The sequence below is a fragment of the Falco cherrug genome, chromosome 2, assembly GCF_023634085.1.
Source record: "Falco cherrug isolate bFalChe1 chromosome 2, bFalChe1.pri, whole genome shotgun sequence".
NCBI classification, from domain to species: Eukaryota; Metazoa; Chordata; class Aves; order Falconiformes; family Falconidae; genus Falco; species Falco cherrug.
This window is the reverse complement of record NC_073698.1, coordinates 647,534-659,797: the sequence shown is the minus strand read 5'-3', so window position 1 is coordinate 659,797 and position 12,264 is coordinate 647,534. Positions and strand designations below refer to the sequence as shown.

The 12,264-nt window shown below is 64.6% G+C and overlaps 1 protein-coding gene across 1 annotated transcript in view; it reads right to left on the bottom strand.

Annotated features, from left to right (window-relative positions):
• The window catches only part of ARAP1 (ArfGAP with RhoGAP domain, ankyrin repeat and PH domain 1), a 39,520-nt gene extending 27,468 nt beyond the window's left edge, over window positions 1-12,052 (bottom strand). Inside the window, 2 exon segments of the mRNA XM_055703136.1 lie at window positions 6,101-6,883; window positions 11,484-12,052. Coding sequence (XP_055559111.1) covers window positions 6,101-6,804 — 704 coding nt within the window. The 5' untranslated portion in view covers window positions 6,805-6,883; window positions 11,484-12,052.
• Window positions 12,053-12,264: the final 212 nt, after the last annotated feature.

The following is a 12,264-nucleotide window of genomic DNA, read 5'->3' as shown; positions in this document are numbered from 1 at the left end:
AGCCTACCAGGGTCCCAGCGGTGGGGTGGGCACGGGAGATGCAGGCCAGCTGCTGAGGCAGCAAGAAGCCCCCTGGAAATGGACTTTGGGGGCTTCTCCTGGGTCAGTGAGCAGCACACCATGCCCCCAGACCCAAAATCTTGGCCAAGGGAGGAGAGGGACCCTCCGGGGGGCTGCTCTCCTGCCTGAAGATCCCTGGGCATCCAGGCTCAGCTGCTCCTGCCTTCCTGACAATTGCAGGCAGATGGGCAATAAATGGAAACCTCTGGAGCGATGGCATTTTGAAAGGCAGGAAATTAAAAGGAAGTTTCTTCAGGGTTTAAAAATACGAGGCACCTGATAGACCAGCCCCGAGGCCAGGGGGAAGGCAGGGGAGGCAGGCAGAGAGCCCACTCCCACCCCGAACCCCTCGCAGCCCCCACAGCCGGGTGGGCCAAACCCCAGGGGACATGCACGCTGGCACCGAAGCCACCATCCCCATCCCTGGCCCTGCCACCTCCCATTGCAACCCCCAGCCGGAGCAGCCGGTGCAGGACCAATCCCACCGAGCACCAAACCCCGGCGCAGCTGACAGTATCGCCCCACGGCCACGCTGCGGAAAGCTCAGCACCACCAAGGCTGCCACCAGCACCCAGCCAGCCCTGGGGACGGCCATCCCTGTCCCTGTCCCCGGTGACCCCCAGCCCCACGGCCAGTGCACGACAGCCTTCCCGGAGCTCAGGGCGAGCTGCCGAGAGGAAACTCTCTCCCTCGGCTGCCTGCATGGAGCAGGGGAGGACAAGCGCTGGCTCTCCTCTGGGTCAGGCTGGACCTCTCATTTCTCAGCAGCCATTTCCATGGGAACCAACCACAACCATCCATACATTAGGGAATGCTGGCAGGGACGGCAGGGGAGTGCAGGCAGGGGAGCGTGGGCAGGAGAGGCAGGCATCGAGCTGTCCCTGCAGCCCAGGGGCAGCAGCATCGCTCTCAGCACCACCAGGCAAGAGGCTGCTGGGGCCGGGGGCTGGCACCCACAGGTGCAGGGACCCAGGGACGAGGGGGTGACAGTGCACAAGCCACAGAGCCCCCAGCAAGAGCCCACAATGGGTCTGTATCCACACTAGCACCCAGGATGGCATTTGCTCCCCCACCCCCGGGACCGGGGGGTGTGCAGCACGAGCCCCAAGGCCAACCGCGAGATGATGAGCACCTGGCTGTCCCGTTCTCTGCAGGCATGGCATGCTGCCCAAGGACAAACTCTGTCTCCTCTCTGGAGACATCTCAGGAGTGTTTTGGGAGAAAACTTGTTTGTGCCCCTGCCCCAGTGCTGCCCAGCCCACCCCACCCCCCCCAGCTCTGGGCCGGCAGGACAGGCAACTGCAGCACCCAGGTGCAGATAACACCCCCAGTTCCTAAAACACCTCTCCCATTCTCTGCCCGCCTCTCCAGGTCATCCCCTGCTACTGGACCATCCTCGGGCCTCATGTGCCCCCACGTGGGGTAGCGGGGGTGCCACATCACTCCCCACACCCCCAAAAAACCCTGTGCAGCTGTGCCCAAACAATGCCAATCCCGCTCCGGGCAGGGTCATGCTGGTGCAATATCTGCCATTACAGAAGTGCCAACCAGCGCCTTATCTGCTGTCCCCCTCCACACCAGCAACCACACAGCTGGGGGGGTCAGGGGCTGATGTCCCACAGGCAACAGCACCCCAAAGCCAAACCTCTGCCAGGGCCACCACCACCTCCCTGAGCTCACCAGGTTGTGCTCAGCCCTGGCCAAACACAGAGAAGGAGCCTTTTGCCATCACCTTCTTGGACATCACTCACTGCCCTTCTACACCCCAGCCCAGCTGCTTGGGGGGCTGCTCTGTGGGGACCACGGCGGTGCAGCAGGAAGCAAGGGGATACAGGTGGGGTGGCATCATCCCAGAAATGCCAGGCAGTGCCATGGCAGAGGCCGATGGCACTGCCGGGTCCCTCACCCTGCCTGGGGCTGCTTGCTGCCTGCACGGGCAGGGATGCTCCAGCGTTAGCCTGGATGCAGCAAGTATCACCTCCAGCGTGGGCAAGCACCATCCAGACATGGGCAAGCATCACCGCAGACGTGGGCAATCATCACCCCACTGCTTTAGGTCCCTGAGCAGCCCAGCAGCATCTTCCACATGCCCAGGGACCTCCATGCTCCCCAACCACAGGCAGCCTGGGGCAGGTCCCAAACCATCAGGGCAGGGGATGGTGTTTTGGGGTGGGCAGCAACTCCCCTGGGGCTGTGGGCTCCACCACTCCCAGCCAGCGGGACTGAAGTCACTCAGGCTGGACACCCCCATGGTCCCCAGGGGAACCCAAGGAGCCACAGCACAGGTGGCTCCTGGAGCTCACTGGCACGTGCCACTGGGCACGCAGAGCCGGCATCGGGCTGGCCGGTGCCTGAGCCTGCACCGAACAGCCGCCACGGGGTGACTCACGCCTGCCTGCATCCGCCTGAATGCACCCCTTGTCTGCGCTGGCTCTCCTGCACCACGGCACCTCCTCCATCGCTGGCCCTGGCCAGGCTCCGGCCCCAAACCAACGCGCTGCCTGTGCACGCACCCCTCACCGAGCCCCAGCACAGGGCTATACCCTGCCATATACATCCTCGATAGGAATGAAGCACGGCCTATACATCTCCTGCTGTACACATCCTCTATGGGAACCAAGCACCAGCCTATACATCTCCTGCCATACACATCCTCCATAGGAACCAACCACCAGCCTAGACATCCCCTGCTATATACATCCTGTAAAGGAACCAAGCTCCAGCCCATACATTCCCTGCTGTACACATCTCTATAGGAACCAAGTATGTACCTGCACTGGAGTAATTCATCAATTTATCCACACCCTACTGTATAGATCCACAACAGTAATCAAGTGCTGGCACATACAGATCTACTGTAGTGGCAAGGTATAGAAACCTATATATACATATACACACACAGAGCTGCTGTATACAGCCACTGCAGTTACTCAGTACTGTCACAAGTATTCTAAGGTATATTTATGCATCATTTATACGTGTAATGTATACGCCACACATGCATCAGTGCACTGAGAGCGCGGGGGCCCCATGGGCAGCCCCGCTCCGGCACAGTCTGTGGGTCTCAGATGGGGGGCTCAGCCAGGGGGCGTAGCTGTGGTGTCACCACAGAGGCCCTGGGGAGCCACAGCGGGGCCTGATGGACCCTCAGCTGCCAGCACCCCGAGGATACGTCCCCGTCCCCTCCAACGCTGGGCACATCACCGCCAGCTTGAGCCAGGCCAGGTGTCCACTCGCCCTGGCATGCGGCTCAAGGGGGACATGTGCAGACCCCACAGCTGGTGGGCATGGCTGTGCCACCACTGAAACCCCCGGGGCAGCTCCGGCAGTGAATCCCAGCCCCAGAGCTCGCCCAGCAGGGCAGGAGGGAGCAGTGCCTCCCCGGTGCCACGCCGGGACTGGGCACCGCCTGCTCCCTGCTGCTGCCCACAGGCCCCGGGGGTCCAGTGATGCTCACACCATGATCCAGCTGCTGTTTAAGCCACCCAAACTTTCAGCATCTGCAGAACCCTCTGGCAAGGTGCCTCCTGGCCCAGCTGCTCCTGAGGGAGCCCGAGCAGCTCCCACTCTCCCTCGCCCCCCAACCCAAGCTACCCACCGGGGCTGGGAGGAGGCGGCCAGCCCGGCTGCTCAGCTCCTGCGGGGGGTGGGGGGGGAACGGCTCCCCAGGCAAAGGGAAACAAAGCAAGCAAAGCGAGAAGCAGAGGAAGGGAACGCTGGCTGGGTGCGCTGGCGCAGGGGGGTCCCAGCCGCCCACCGTGGTGGCACACGGAAAGTGTGGTGATGCCACAGCTTTTCCTCTCCGCGGAAGCCAGTGCCGCCGGCAGCTGGCCTGCCAGCCACTTCTGCCCCAGCAAAGCCACCGTGCCGTGCCGTGCCGTGCCGTGCCGTGCCAGCGCAGCTGGTGACCCACAGCCCTGCGCTACCGACCCAAGCCCTGCCGGACCCAGCGGCCCCGGGCGCGGGCAGGGGCAGGCGGCAGCCGGCCGAGCGCGAGGAGGCCCGGCACGCACGTCGCGGCGGGCAGCGCTCGTTTCCCGTGCCAAACCCCCGGCAGCCCCGTCCGCCGCGTCCCGCACACGCGCTGCAGCCAGCGCGGGGCAGCGGTGACAGCCCTACCTGGGCAGGCAGCCGGGGACCCCGGCAGGGTGGGATGCGGCAGCGCGGGGGGTGGCCGGCGAGGTGATGCCCGCGGGGAGCGGAGCTCGTCACCCCGAGCACTTCCTGCCCCTGCTCGCCCACGAGCAAAACTTCCTGAGCCGGCCGCGGCGCCGCATGGCCGCACCGGTCCAGTGCCGGGGCAGGGTGAAGAGTGGCTCGGGGGGGATTTTGAGGACCACCTCGGTCCAGAAATGCAGCGACGGGGACAGTCCCCGGGGCTGCTGGGACAAGGACGGCTTCAGTGGTGAGCCGGATCCCGGAGCCCCCGCGGATGGGTGCCCCCCCCCCGCCCCGCCAGCTGCCCGAGCCCCCTCCTCAGCTCCTGCTCCCTGGCTGCATCGGCGCCAGGTGGGGGGCAAAGCACGGGTCGGGGGGGGCACCTCTGCCCACCTCACCCAGGCAAGAACAGGGGTTCCGCAGCTGGGACAGAAACACAGGCAGCCTGGGAGGTACATCCACCAGCCCCCCCATTCCCATCCCATACCCCTCGGGGCAGGGGGTCACATCCAGCACCACCACCCCCAGGTGGTGCAGTGATGGGGAAAACACCCCCCTGCCCCGGGAGCAGGGCTCTGCCTCCCCTCGGGGACCACCTGGGGTCCCCCCAGCTCAAGCAGCACGATCCTTGGTGGGATCCTGGGGGGTGCACGGCCGGGGGCAACCGCAGCATCACCCCCCAGGGAGGCCATGCAGCCCCGCTCAGCATCCCAGGTGCAGCCACCACATCACCCCCTTCACCCCAGGAGATGCTTGCACCCAGCGGCGCCGTTCTCCCCCCGATTGCCAGAACCCTCCTCCCCCTCGGCTCTGCAGGATTTTGGGGTGCAGCAGCCATGGCACGGTGTGGGGGAGGGGGATGCTCTGGCAGCTGCAGCAAAACCAGCCTGGCCTTGGTGCAGCAAATGCTGCGCTTACAGGGAGGTGCTGCGGCTCGGCCGGAGGGTGGGGGGGCACAGGGGGGACACACATGATGTGAAGGGAGGACTGCGAGCACTGCTCTCACCAAACCCCAGCTTGCTCTCGTGTCATCCGGCCACAGCAGCCACCTGCTCCCGGTCCCCCCGCCCCTCCCCCCCCGGCAGATCGCTGCCCGATCCCACGGCGTGTGGTGGGCTCCCCGGGCCTCCGCGGGGGGGGCGCGCAGGGCCCAGCACAAGCCAGGCTGGGGTGACCGGGTGGCCGCACCCACCCAACAACAAAATAAATATATCGGCCCCCCCGGGAGCCGCATCGAGACGCCGCAGCGCCTGGCACCCAGGGAACCTACGGCCAGGATGTGCCCCCCCCTCACGCTGCCTCCCCCCTCCCCCCCCCCCCCACGCCCGGAAAGAGGATGGGGACAAAGCTGGGGTGTCGCTGGGGCACCCCGCCACCAGGACAGCGTGACACTAGAGGGCACCGCTGGCCCGGACACCAGCAGCCACAGCTCCTCCCGTCACCTCCCCACCCTGCTGGGGCCCCCCAGGAGATGTGCTGGGGACTGGGGGCTGGAGGTACCCCCAGGGGATGTTCTGGAGCTGGGTGGGGTGGAACCCCAGGAGAACTGCTGAGGCTGGGGGGGCTGGGGGTACCCCCAAGGAGATGTGCTGGGGCTGGGGGAGCCTGGGGGTATCCCCAGGAGGTGTGCTGGGTCTGTGGGGGGACCCCAGGAAATCGGCTGGGGGTGATAGCGGGGTGTGGATACCCCTAGAAGATGCGCTGGAGCTGGGGGAGGACCCCAGAAAATGGGATGGGAGGATGTAGGTACCCCCAGGCAACCCCTGCCATCCCCACTTGCACCCACCCAAGGATCCCACCCCCATCACAGCAGCCTCCACATCCCGGGGGACCCCACTGCCTCAGAGCACCCCCAGACTCAGCCCCCCTGCAGCCCCCTTACCTCCTGTGGGACATGGCTCTGGGGGGCAGCACAGGCGGGCGGGCAGGCGGCGGGGGGGCCTGCAGAGACTGGCATTTGGCTTCCAGCTGGTGACGCTTGGCTGGCAGCGGTGGCAGGGGGGGTCTCACCCTGCTTTCGGTCAGGGGCTTCTTGGTGAGGGCTGGCGGTGGCGAGGGCACCTTCGGGGCTGGGGGGTGGCTGGGGGGCGGGGGCGGGGGCTTGGGGCTGCCACCCGTTAGCGAAGGGGAGAATTTGAGGGGGGGGCGGCAACCCACCCTGGGTGGGATGGGTGGGGGCAGCTGGGCGAAGCTCACAGCCCCCTCCGGCTCCAATAGTGGGGACCCACCAGGCACCGCCGGGCACCGGGATTCTGGCTGCTCCGGCTGCTCCGGCTGCTCCAGCTGCCCTGGCACTGTCACGGAGCTCAGGCGAAAGATGTGGCGTTTCATGGGCACAGGTTTCCTGGCGGGGGGCTGGGGGGTCCCAGCTGGCGGGGTCACCTCAGCAAAGGCTTTCTGCAGTCCCAGGAGAATGCGGCGGCGATGGCCAGGCAGCACCACGCCAAGGTGGGTGAGAGCCTCGTCTGTCAGTGCCCGGCAGTCCCACACTGTCCACAGCTCGCTCTGCTGGAAGCTCTCCACATACTGGTCCAGGTGGAGAGCAGCCAGCCAGGTGGCCACCGGCAGAGACCCCCCCTCCTCCATGGCAGGGCCCCGGCCGCAGAGACCTCAAACCGCTCAGTGCATCCCCTGCGTCCGGCGAGGCTCAGGACAGCATCAGGACCTGGGGATGGAGACAACAGGGATGAGCCTGGGGTCAGGCTTGGTCCTAAACCACGCACCAGCCACAGCCCAGGGTCCCAAAACGTTTCCCAGTGAAGCTGCCTGGTTCTCAGAGCAGCTCCTCACCTCTGACCACCCTGTGCTCACAGCAGGATCTGGCACCTGGACCCCTGAACCGAGGGGGGCTGCAGGGACCCAGGAATGCTGGAGGGTCCCAGTTTAGGCATCTAAGTGTAGACGCCATCCCCATCGAGGCTCGCCAGAGCCGTGGCCCTGGCGCACTCCCCAGCCACAGCATCACGCCATGCATGGGGAGTGATATGTGGGGTGAGGGACAGGGCAGGGTGGGGGTCCCACGCTGGCCATGAAGCCCCCGCAGCCAGACCCCAGAACAAGGAGGAGGCAGCAGAAGCCACTGGGACATAGCGGTGGCAGTGCTGAGGGGCAGCGGGGTGTCCCAGGCACCTGGTGGGGGTGACGCCAGATTCTGGGGACAGGGGGCAGTTGCTGGCTGCTCCCCCAGATGCAGGTCCCTGCTCCAGCCCCCGTTTATATCAGCCTCGGGATCCGACCCTGCACAGGAGTGCATGTGGCAGTGCCAGAGGATGCTGGGGCAATTATGGTCTAATCGATGGGAAGTGGAGGTGACGCATCAATATCTGCAGAACTGCTTCAGATGGGCAGGCAGCCCCCACCCCCACCCCGAGAGCCCCCCGCCCTCCCTGCTCCCAGCCTCTGCCTGAGCAAGCCAGGGCGGAGAGACGGAGAGACGTGGACAGACAGATGTGTCTGGGAGGCAGCACCTCACCGGTGCCAGACAAAGCCTCTTCACATGGCAATGGGATGCTGAGAGGAGCTCCCAGGCCCTCTCCCAGGCTGTCCCCAGCCCAGTCAAACCCACAGGTCACAAAATGTTGTCCCCTCAAGCCCCAAGAGAGCAAGAGCAATCACAAACTCGCAGTGATTTGCAGCCTGCTTGGTCCTCAGTTGGTCTTAAATCTGGTTTGGGGGTGAGCTCAGGGCTTTCAGACAGGGGCCAGATCCTGATCACTGCATGCAAACACGGTCCTTGCTGCCCACTGTCCCCAGTCTGAGCAGTGACAAGGTGCTGCTGCTGGAGACCCCAACTCAAACCCCTCCTCGCAGCCCACGTGCCCACCATGGCATCACCCCTGGCTCCCAGCCTGGCCTTGCAGCCCCAGCTGTCCTCAGCAACCCTCTGCATTGCTCCAGCACAGCACCCTGGAGTGCACCCACCTGGCAAAGCACCCTTGGGGCACCTGGAGGTTGGGTGGAGGGGGGACACAGGGGCTCACTCGGTGTGCCAGGTCTTGGCGGACTCTGGGAGGGCAGCAGGGCACCGGTGCCACACCATAGCCACCAGCAGGGATGAGCCCACTTATCTCACCGAGCAGCAGGTACGGGACCCCCTGACCTTTCCACAGCCCCCCCCCCCCCCGCAGCCCAGCTGTCTGGGTGGGCACAGGAGCCCGGGCCAGGAGGCAGACCCCAGCTATGCCAGCGCACGGGCTGCACTCCTCGCGGCACTGCCGGTGACCCCAGAACACATCTTATTTTTGGTTTGCCAGAGGCTTTTTTAGACCCGCTAAATAGGAGCCAGAGGATTTCCTGGTGCTGTAAATAGGCCGACCATGAAATCTGCCCGTCAGAGTCACATTTTCTCTGACTCAGGCAGCTCCGGGCCCGGAGCCTGCCTGCAAGGGCTCAGCCTCTTCCCGGTGCTAACAGGGCACAGCCCAGCTCAGCAGACCCCCGTGGCACCCTAGGGTCCCCGCCGTGGGTCTCAGCAGGCAGCCCCCATGCCTCCAGACACAGGCATCCCAGCGTTGCCGCAGGGGTCTGGCTGCGGTGCCTCTTCCCTGGCACCTCCTGGCACAGTTTGGCTTTGCTTCAGGCTGCAAAAGCCACACGGCCATCTCCGGCTGAGGAAGGAGCAATGGGGACCCTGGGGCCAGCTGACCCCTGCAGTTCTGTGCTGGCTGCACCTGGGAAACCTGCAGCACCCAGGACCTTCTCACTAGTCCCAGTAATCCTAACCAGCAGCATAAAAATCCCTGAAACAGCATAAAATCCCCACACATGCAGACCAGCCCTTCCCCTCTCCCACCTCCACAGCTAAAAAAAAACCCAACCCATCTATTATTAAAAATAGACAAGTGATGGCGCTGGGTGACATTGCAGTCACAGGATGTCCGGTGCTGCCTGCACAGGCAGGCTCACCCCCTGGCCAGGCACTGTCTGTGGAGGAGCAAAGGGAAACACGGTGGCACCGGTGGGGGGGTCCCACGTGTGACCCCTCCCAGCAAGGGTCACTGTGAGCATTACCCATTGCCACAGGTGACAGCAGCCTCAGCTCTGTGCCGAGACCATCAGAGCTGCGGGGAGCCAACCCACCTCCAGCAGCCAGGAATTTGGGATGTCAGGGGGTGGGCACAACATGAGCCCCCCTGCACTGCGGGCAGCCTGGCCAGGAGGAGAGGCATGCGCAGCAGTGGCACCGGTGGCACCACCAGTTCGGCTTGGGCAGTGAGTGGGAAGCAGATGGGTTTGTGCTGTGCCGCTGGTGTGGGGCACCTCTTCCCATGCCCCCCCAGTTGGGACAAACCCTGTGCCACTGCGAGGGGCCACTGGCACTGCCCCAGCACCACACATGTGCCAACGAAGCTCTGGAGTGGCCGTGGAGACTCACTGCTGCTCAATGGGGACCAGGGACAAAGCTTCACCGAGGGATCCACTGGGTCCCCGGTGAGCTGGCCTGGCAGCTCACCGTCACTCCCCAGCCCTTCGCCCTCGCCAAGTAAATCATTCATGATGACCTTGCTGGGTTCCCTCCTCCGGTCATTAATCATTTAACCTCTGTCCAAAAAGAGACAAGGCAATTCCAGAAACAAAACCAACCCGGAGAGCTGCCGTAACCCAGCTGGCTGCTGGGGACCGGGGGGGTCACCCCAGCCCTGGCCCCCACCGCCCCTTTCGGCTCCCAAAGCCTCGCTGTGCTTACCCACCGCATTCCTCCCCGGGATTAGGCAACTCGGCCGAGGCTGTTTTGTAAGAGACTTAAAGGCTGTAAGAGTGGCGTGACGAGGGGCAGGCGAGGGCTGAAAACCGCCCCCGGGACCAGGCCAGCGATGGGCAGCTGCCTGCGAGCCGGGAGGGTGAGCTGGGGTGCCAAAACATGCCACGGGCTGGCAGGGGCCAGGGACAGACCCCGCCAGCCCCATCCCAAGCCCACACTGCCCTCGGGGTCCCCATGCTGGGGACAGAGGACCGAGGGGGGTCTGGGGGTGGCCCCCATTGTCCCCATAGTCTGGACCAAGGGCTCAGCCACCCCCTCTTCTCTGAGAGGGGTACTGAGTGCTTTTCTGGGGGTTCCCACAGCCACCCCTTCCTCACCAGCCCCACTCAGATGCCCTCAACTTAGTGGAGGGTTTTGGATGCTCTTTTTCCCTGGTCACCTGCATGCAAGCCCTGGGAGAGCTGAGCATCACACTGAGCTCCTGGGGCTCCACCGCCACCAAGGGACCCTCTCCCTGTCGCTCCCATCTCCCTGCACCAGCATCCCCAGCCCCGGGAGAACCCTGTGTCCAGGCTTCCTTTCCAAAGCAGAGTCAAGCAAGAAAACAGCTGTGCCCCCCGCTTCTCGCCCCACCTGGCACCCCAGCCCCACATGTGTCAGCCGCCCAGAAGCACTAAGTAGCACTGCCAGCATGGAGAGGTGGCCCTGGCACACACCAACACAAACCAGCCGCTCCGTTTAAGGCTCCCCCAGCACCGGGGCTGCAGCTTCCCTGCCTGAGGGTCTGTGCCGGGGTTACGTGGCACATCCCCACGGTACAGCAGGCACAGGCAGGAGACCCCGTGCCCCCGGTACTGCAGGGATGTGCCCATCCTTCGCCCACCGCATCCCAACCGCTGCTGTTGGGGCTGTGGGGCTCCCATCCTACAAAGCAGAGGAGGTGGCTCTAAGGGCAGCAGGAGCGTGCACGGCAGTAATGAGGGCCAGGCTCACCAGATTGAAGAGCTGCATGTGTGATGGGCAGCATGGTGGGCTCTGATTGAGGACGGCAGCCAAGCACGCTGCCTTCGCCGGCTCCGGCAAAGCCATGACCACCACAGGTGTGACTGCACACAGCCCTCCTGCACACTGGCAGCCCCACGGCACCCAGCTAAAATCATCATTACACCTAACGAGGTGCTGGGGAGTCAAGCAGATTGACCAGGGCCGGTCAGCGCGTTGGCGGCAGAGCTGAACCGAGTGGCTCCGGCAACAGCTGGGCTCATGGCAGCACTATCCCCGAGCACCAGCCAGCCAAACCGCGGTCAGCCAACAGCTCCTCCCTGCCCGTCCCTCCAAGGGCACCCAAGCTAGCAGCCACGGGTTGGAGGAAAACCAGCACAGCAACCCGTCAGGCATGCAGCACCAGCTTGATGAGTCTAATTCCCATCCCAATTCCTCCTCCAGTGCCGGCAACCCAGCAGGCAGGGCAGGCAAACCCTGCCTACACCCCAGCATTCCCCTTTCCCAGGCCCTTGGGCTCATTAATCAAGGAGAGCTAATTAAAGCGGGCAAAGCACAGTACCTCAGCTCAGCTGCGGGAGGTGGATGGGGCGAGCTGGCCAGCATGCCCGCAGCCCATGCCCGGCTCCCCGGCGGCTTGCGGAGGGGTCTCTGCCCGCCCAAGGACTTCCTCAAATGCTTCCTTGGTGATCGAGAACTTGCTGAAGAGCCGAGACGGGCGTTACGAGCCTGGCGCACGCACGGCGGGATGTGTTGCAATAACTGCTCATTCGCAGCTCACCACTGTGCTGCAAGAGCTTCACGGCCCCGGTAAAACCAGTAGTATCTCAGCACGCTAGAGGAGCCCCCACCACAGCCACCATGGGAGAGGAGGAAGCAGGACCCCTGTGCCGGGTGAGCCCCGGCTGATGGTGTGACGGGGCTGGGCCTTCGGCAAGAGAGGAAGGAAGAAACTGGGGGGGGTGGTCCCCGGAAAGCGGCGTGGCACGGCTAGCCGGTACTGCAGCAGGGACCGGGGCACCAAGGACGGGGTGTCCTGGGTCTGGCAGGACAAGCTGAGCCTTGGCCACCAGTGAAGAAGGGATGAGCCGCCAGGTGGCTGCCACGTCCCCACCACCCCAGGACCCCCGTGGACCCCACCGGGAGGGAAGTGAGCCCTCACCCCTGGGGATCCTGGTGGGCACCAAGGACACGCAGCCAGGTCGGGGGGGGGCCCTGTGGGAATGAGGTTGGACATCGATGGGAAGGGGGCTACTCAGCCGCCACGGTCCTGGCCACATTGGGCAACGAGCCTTGCACCGAGGTGATTTTTACCCCTTTCTGCCTCAATTAAGAAAGGATCC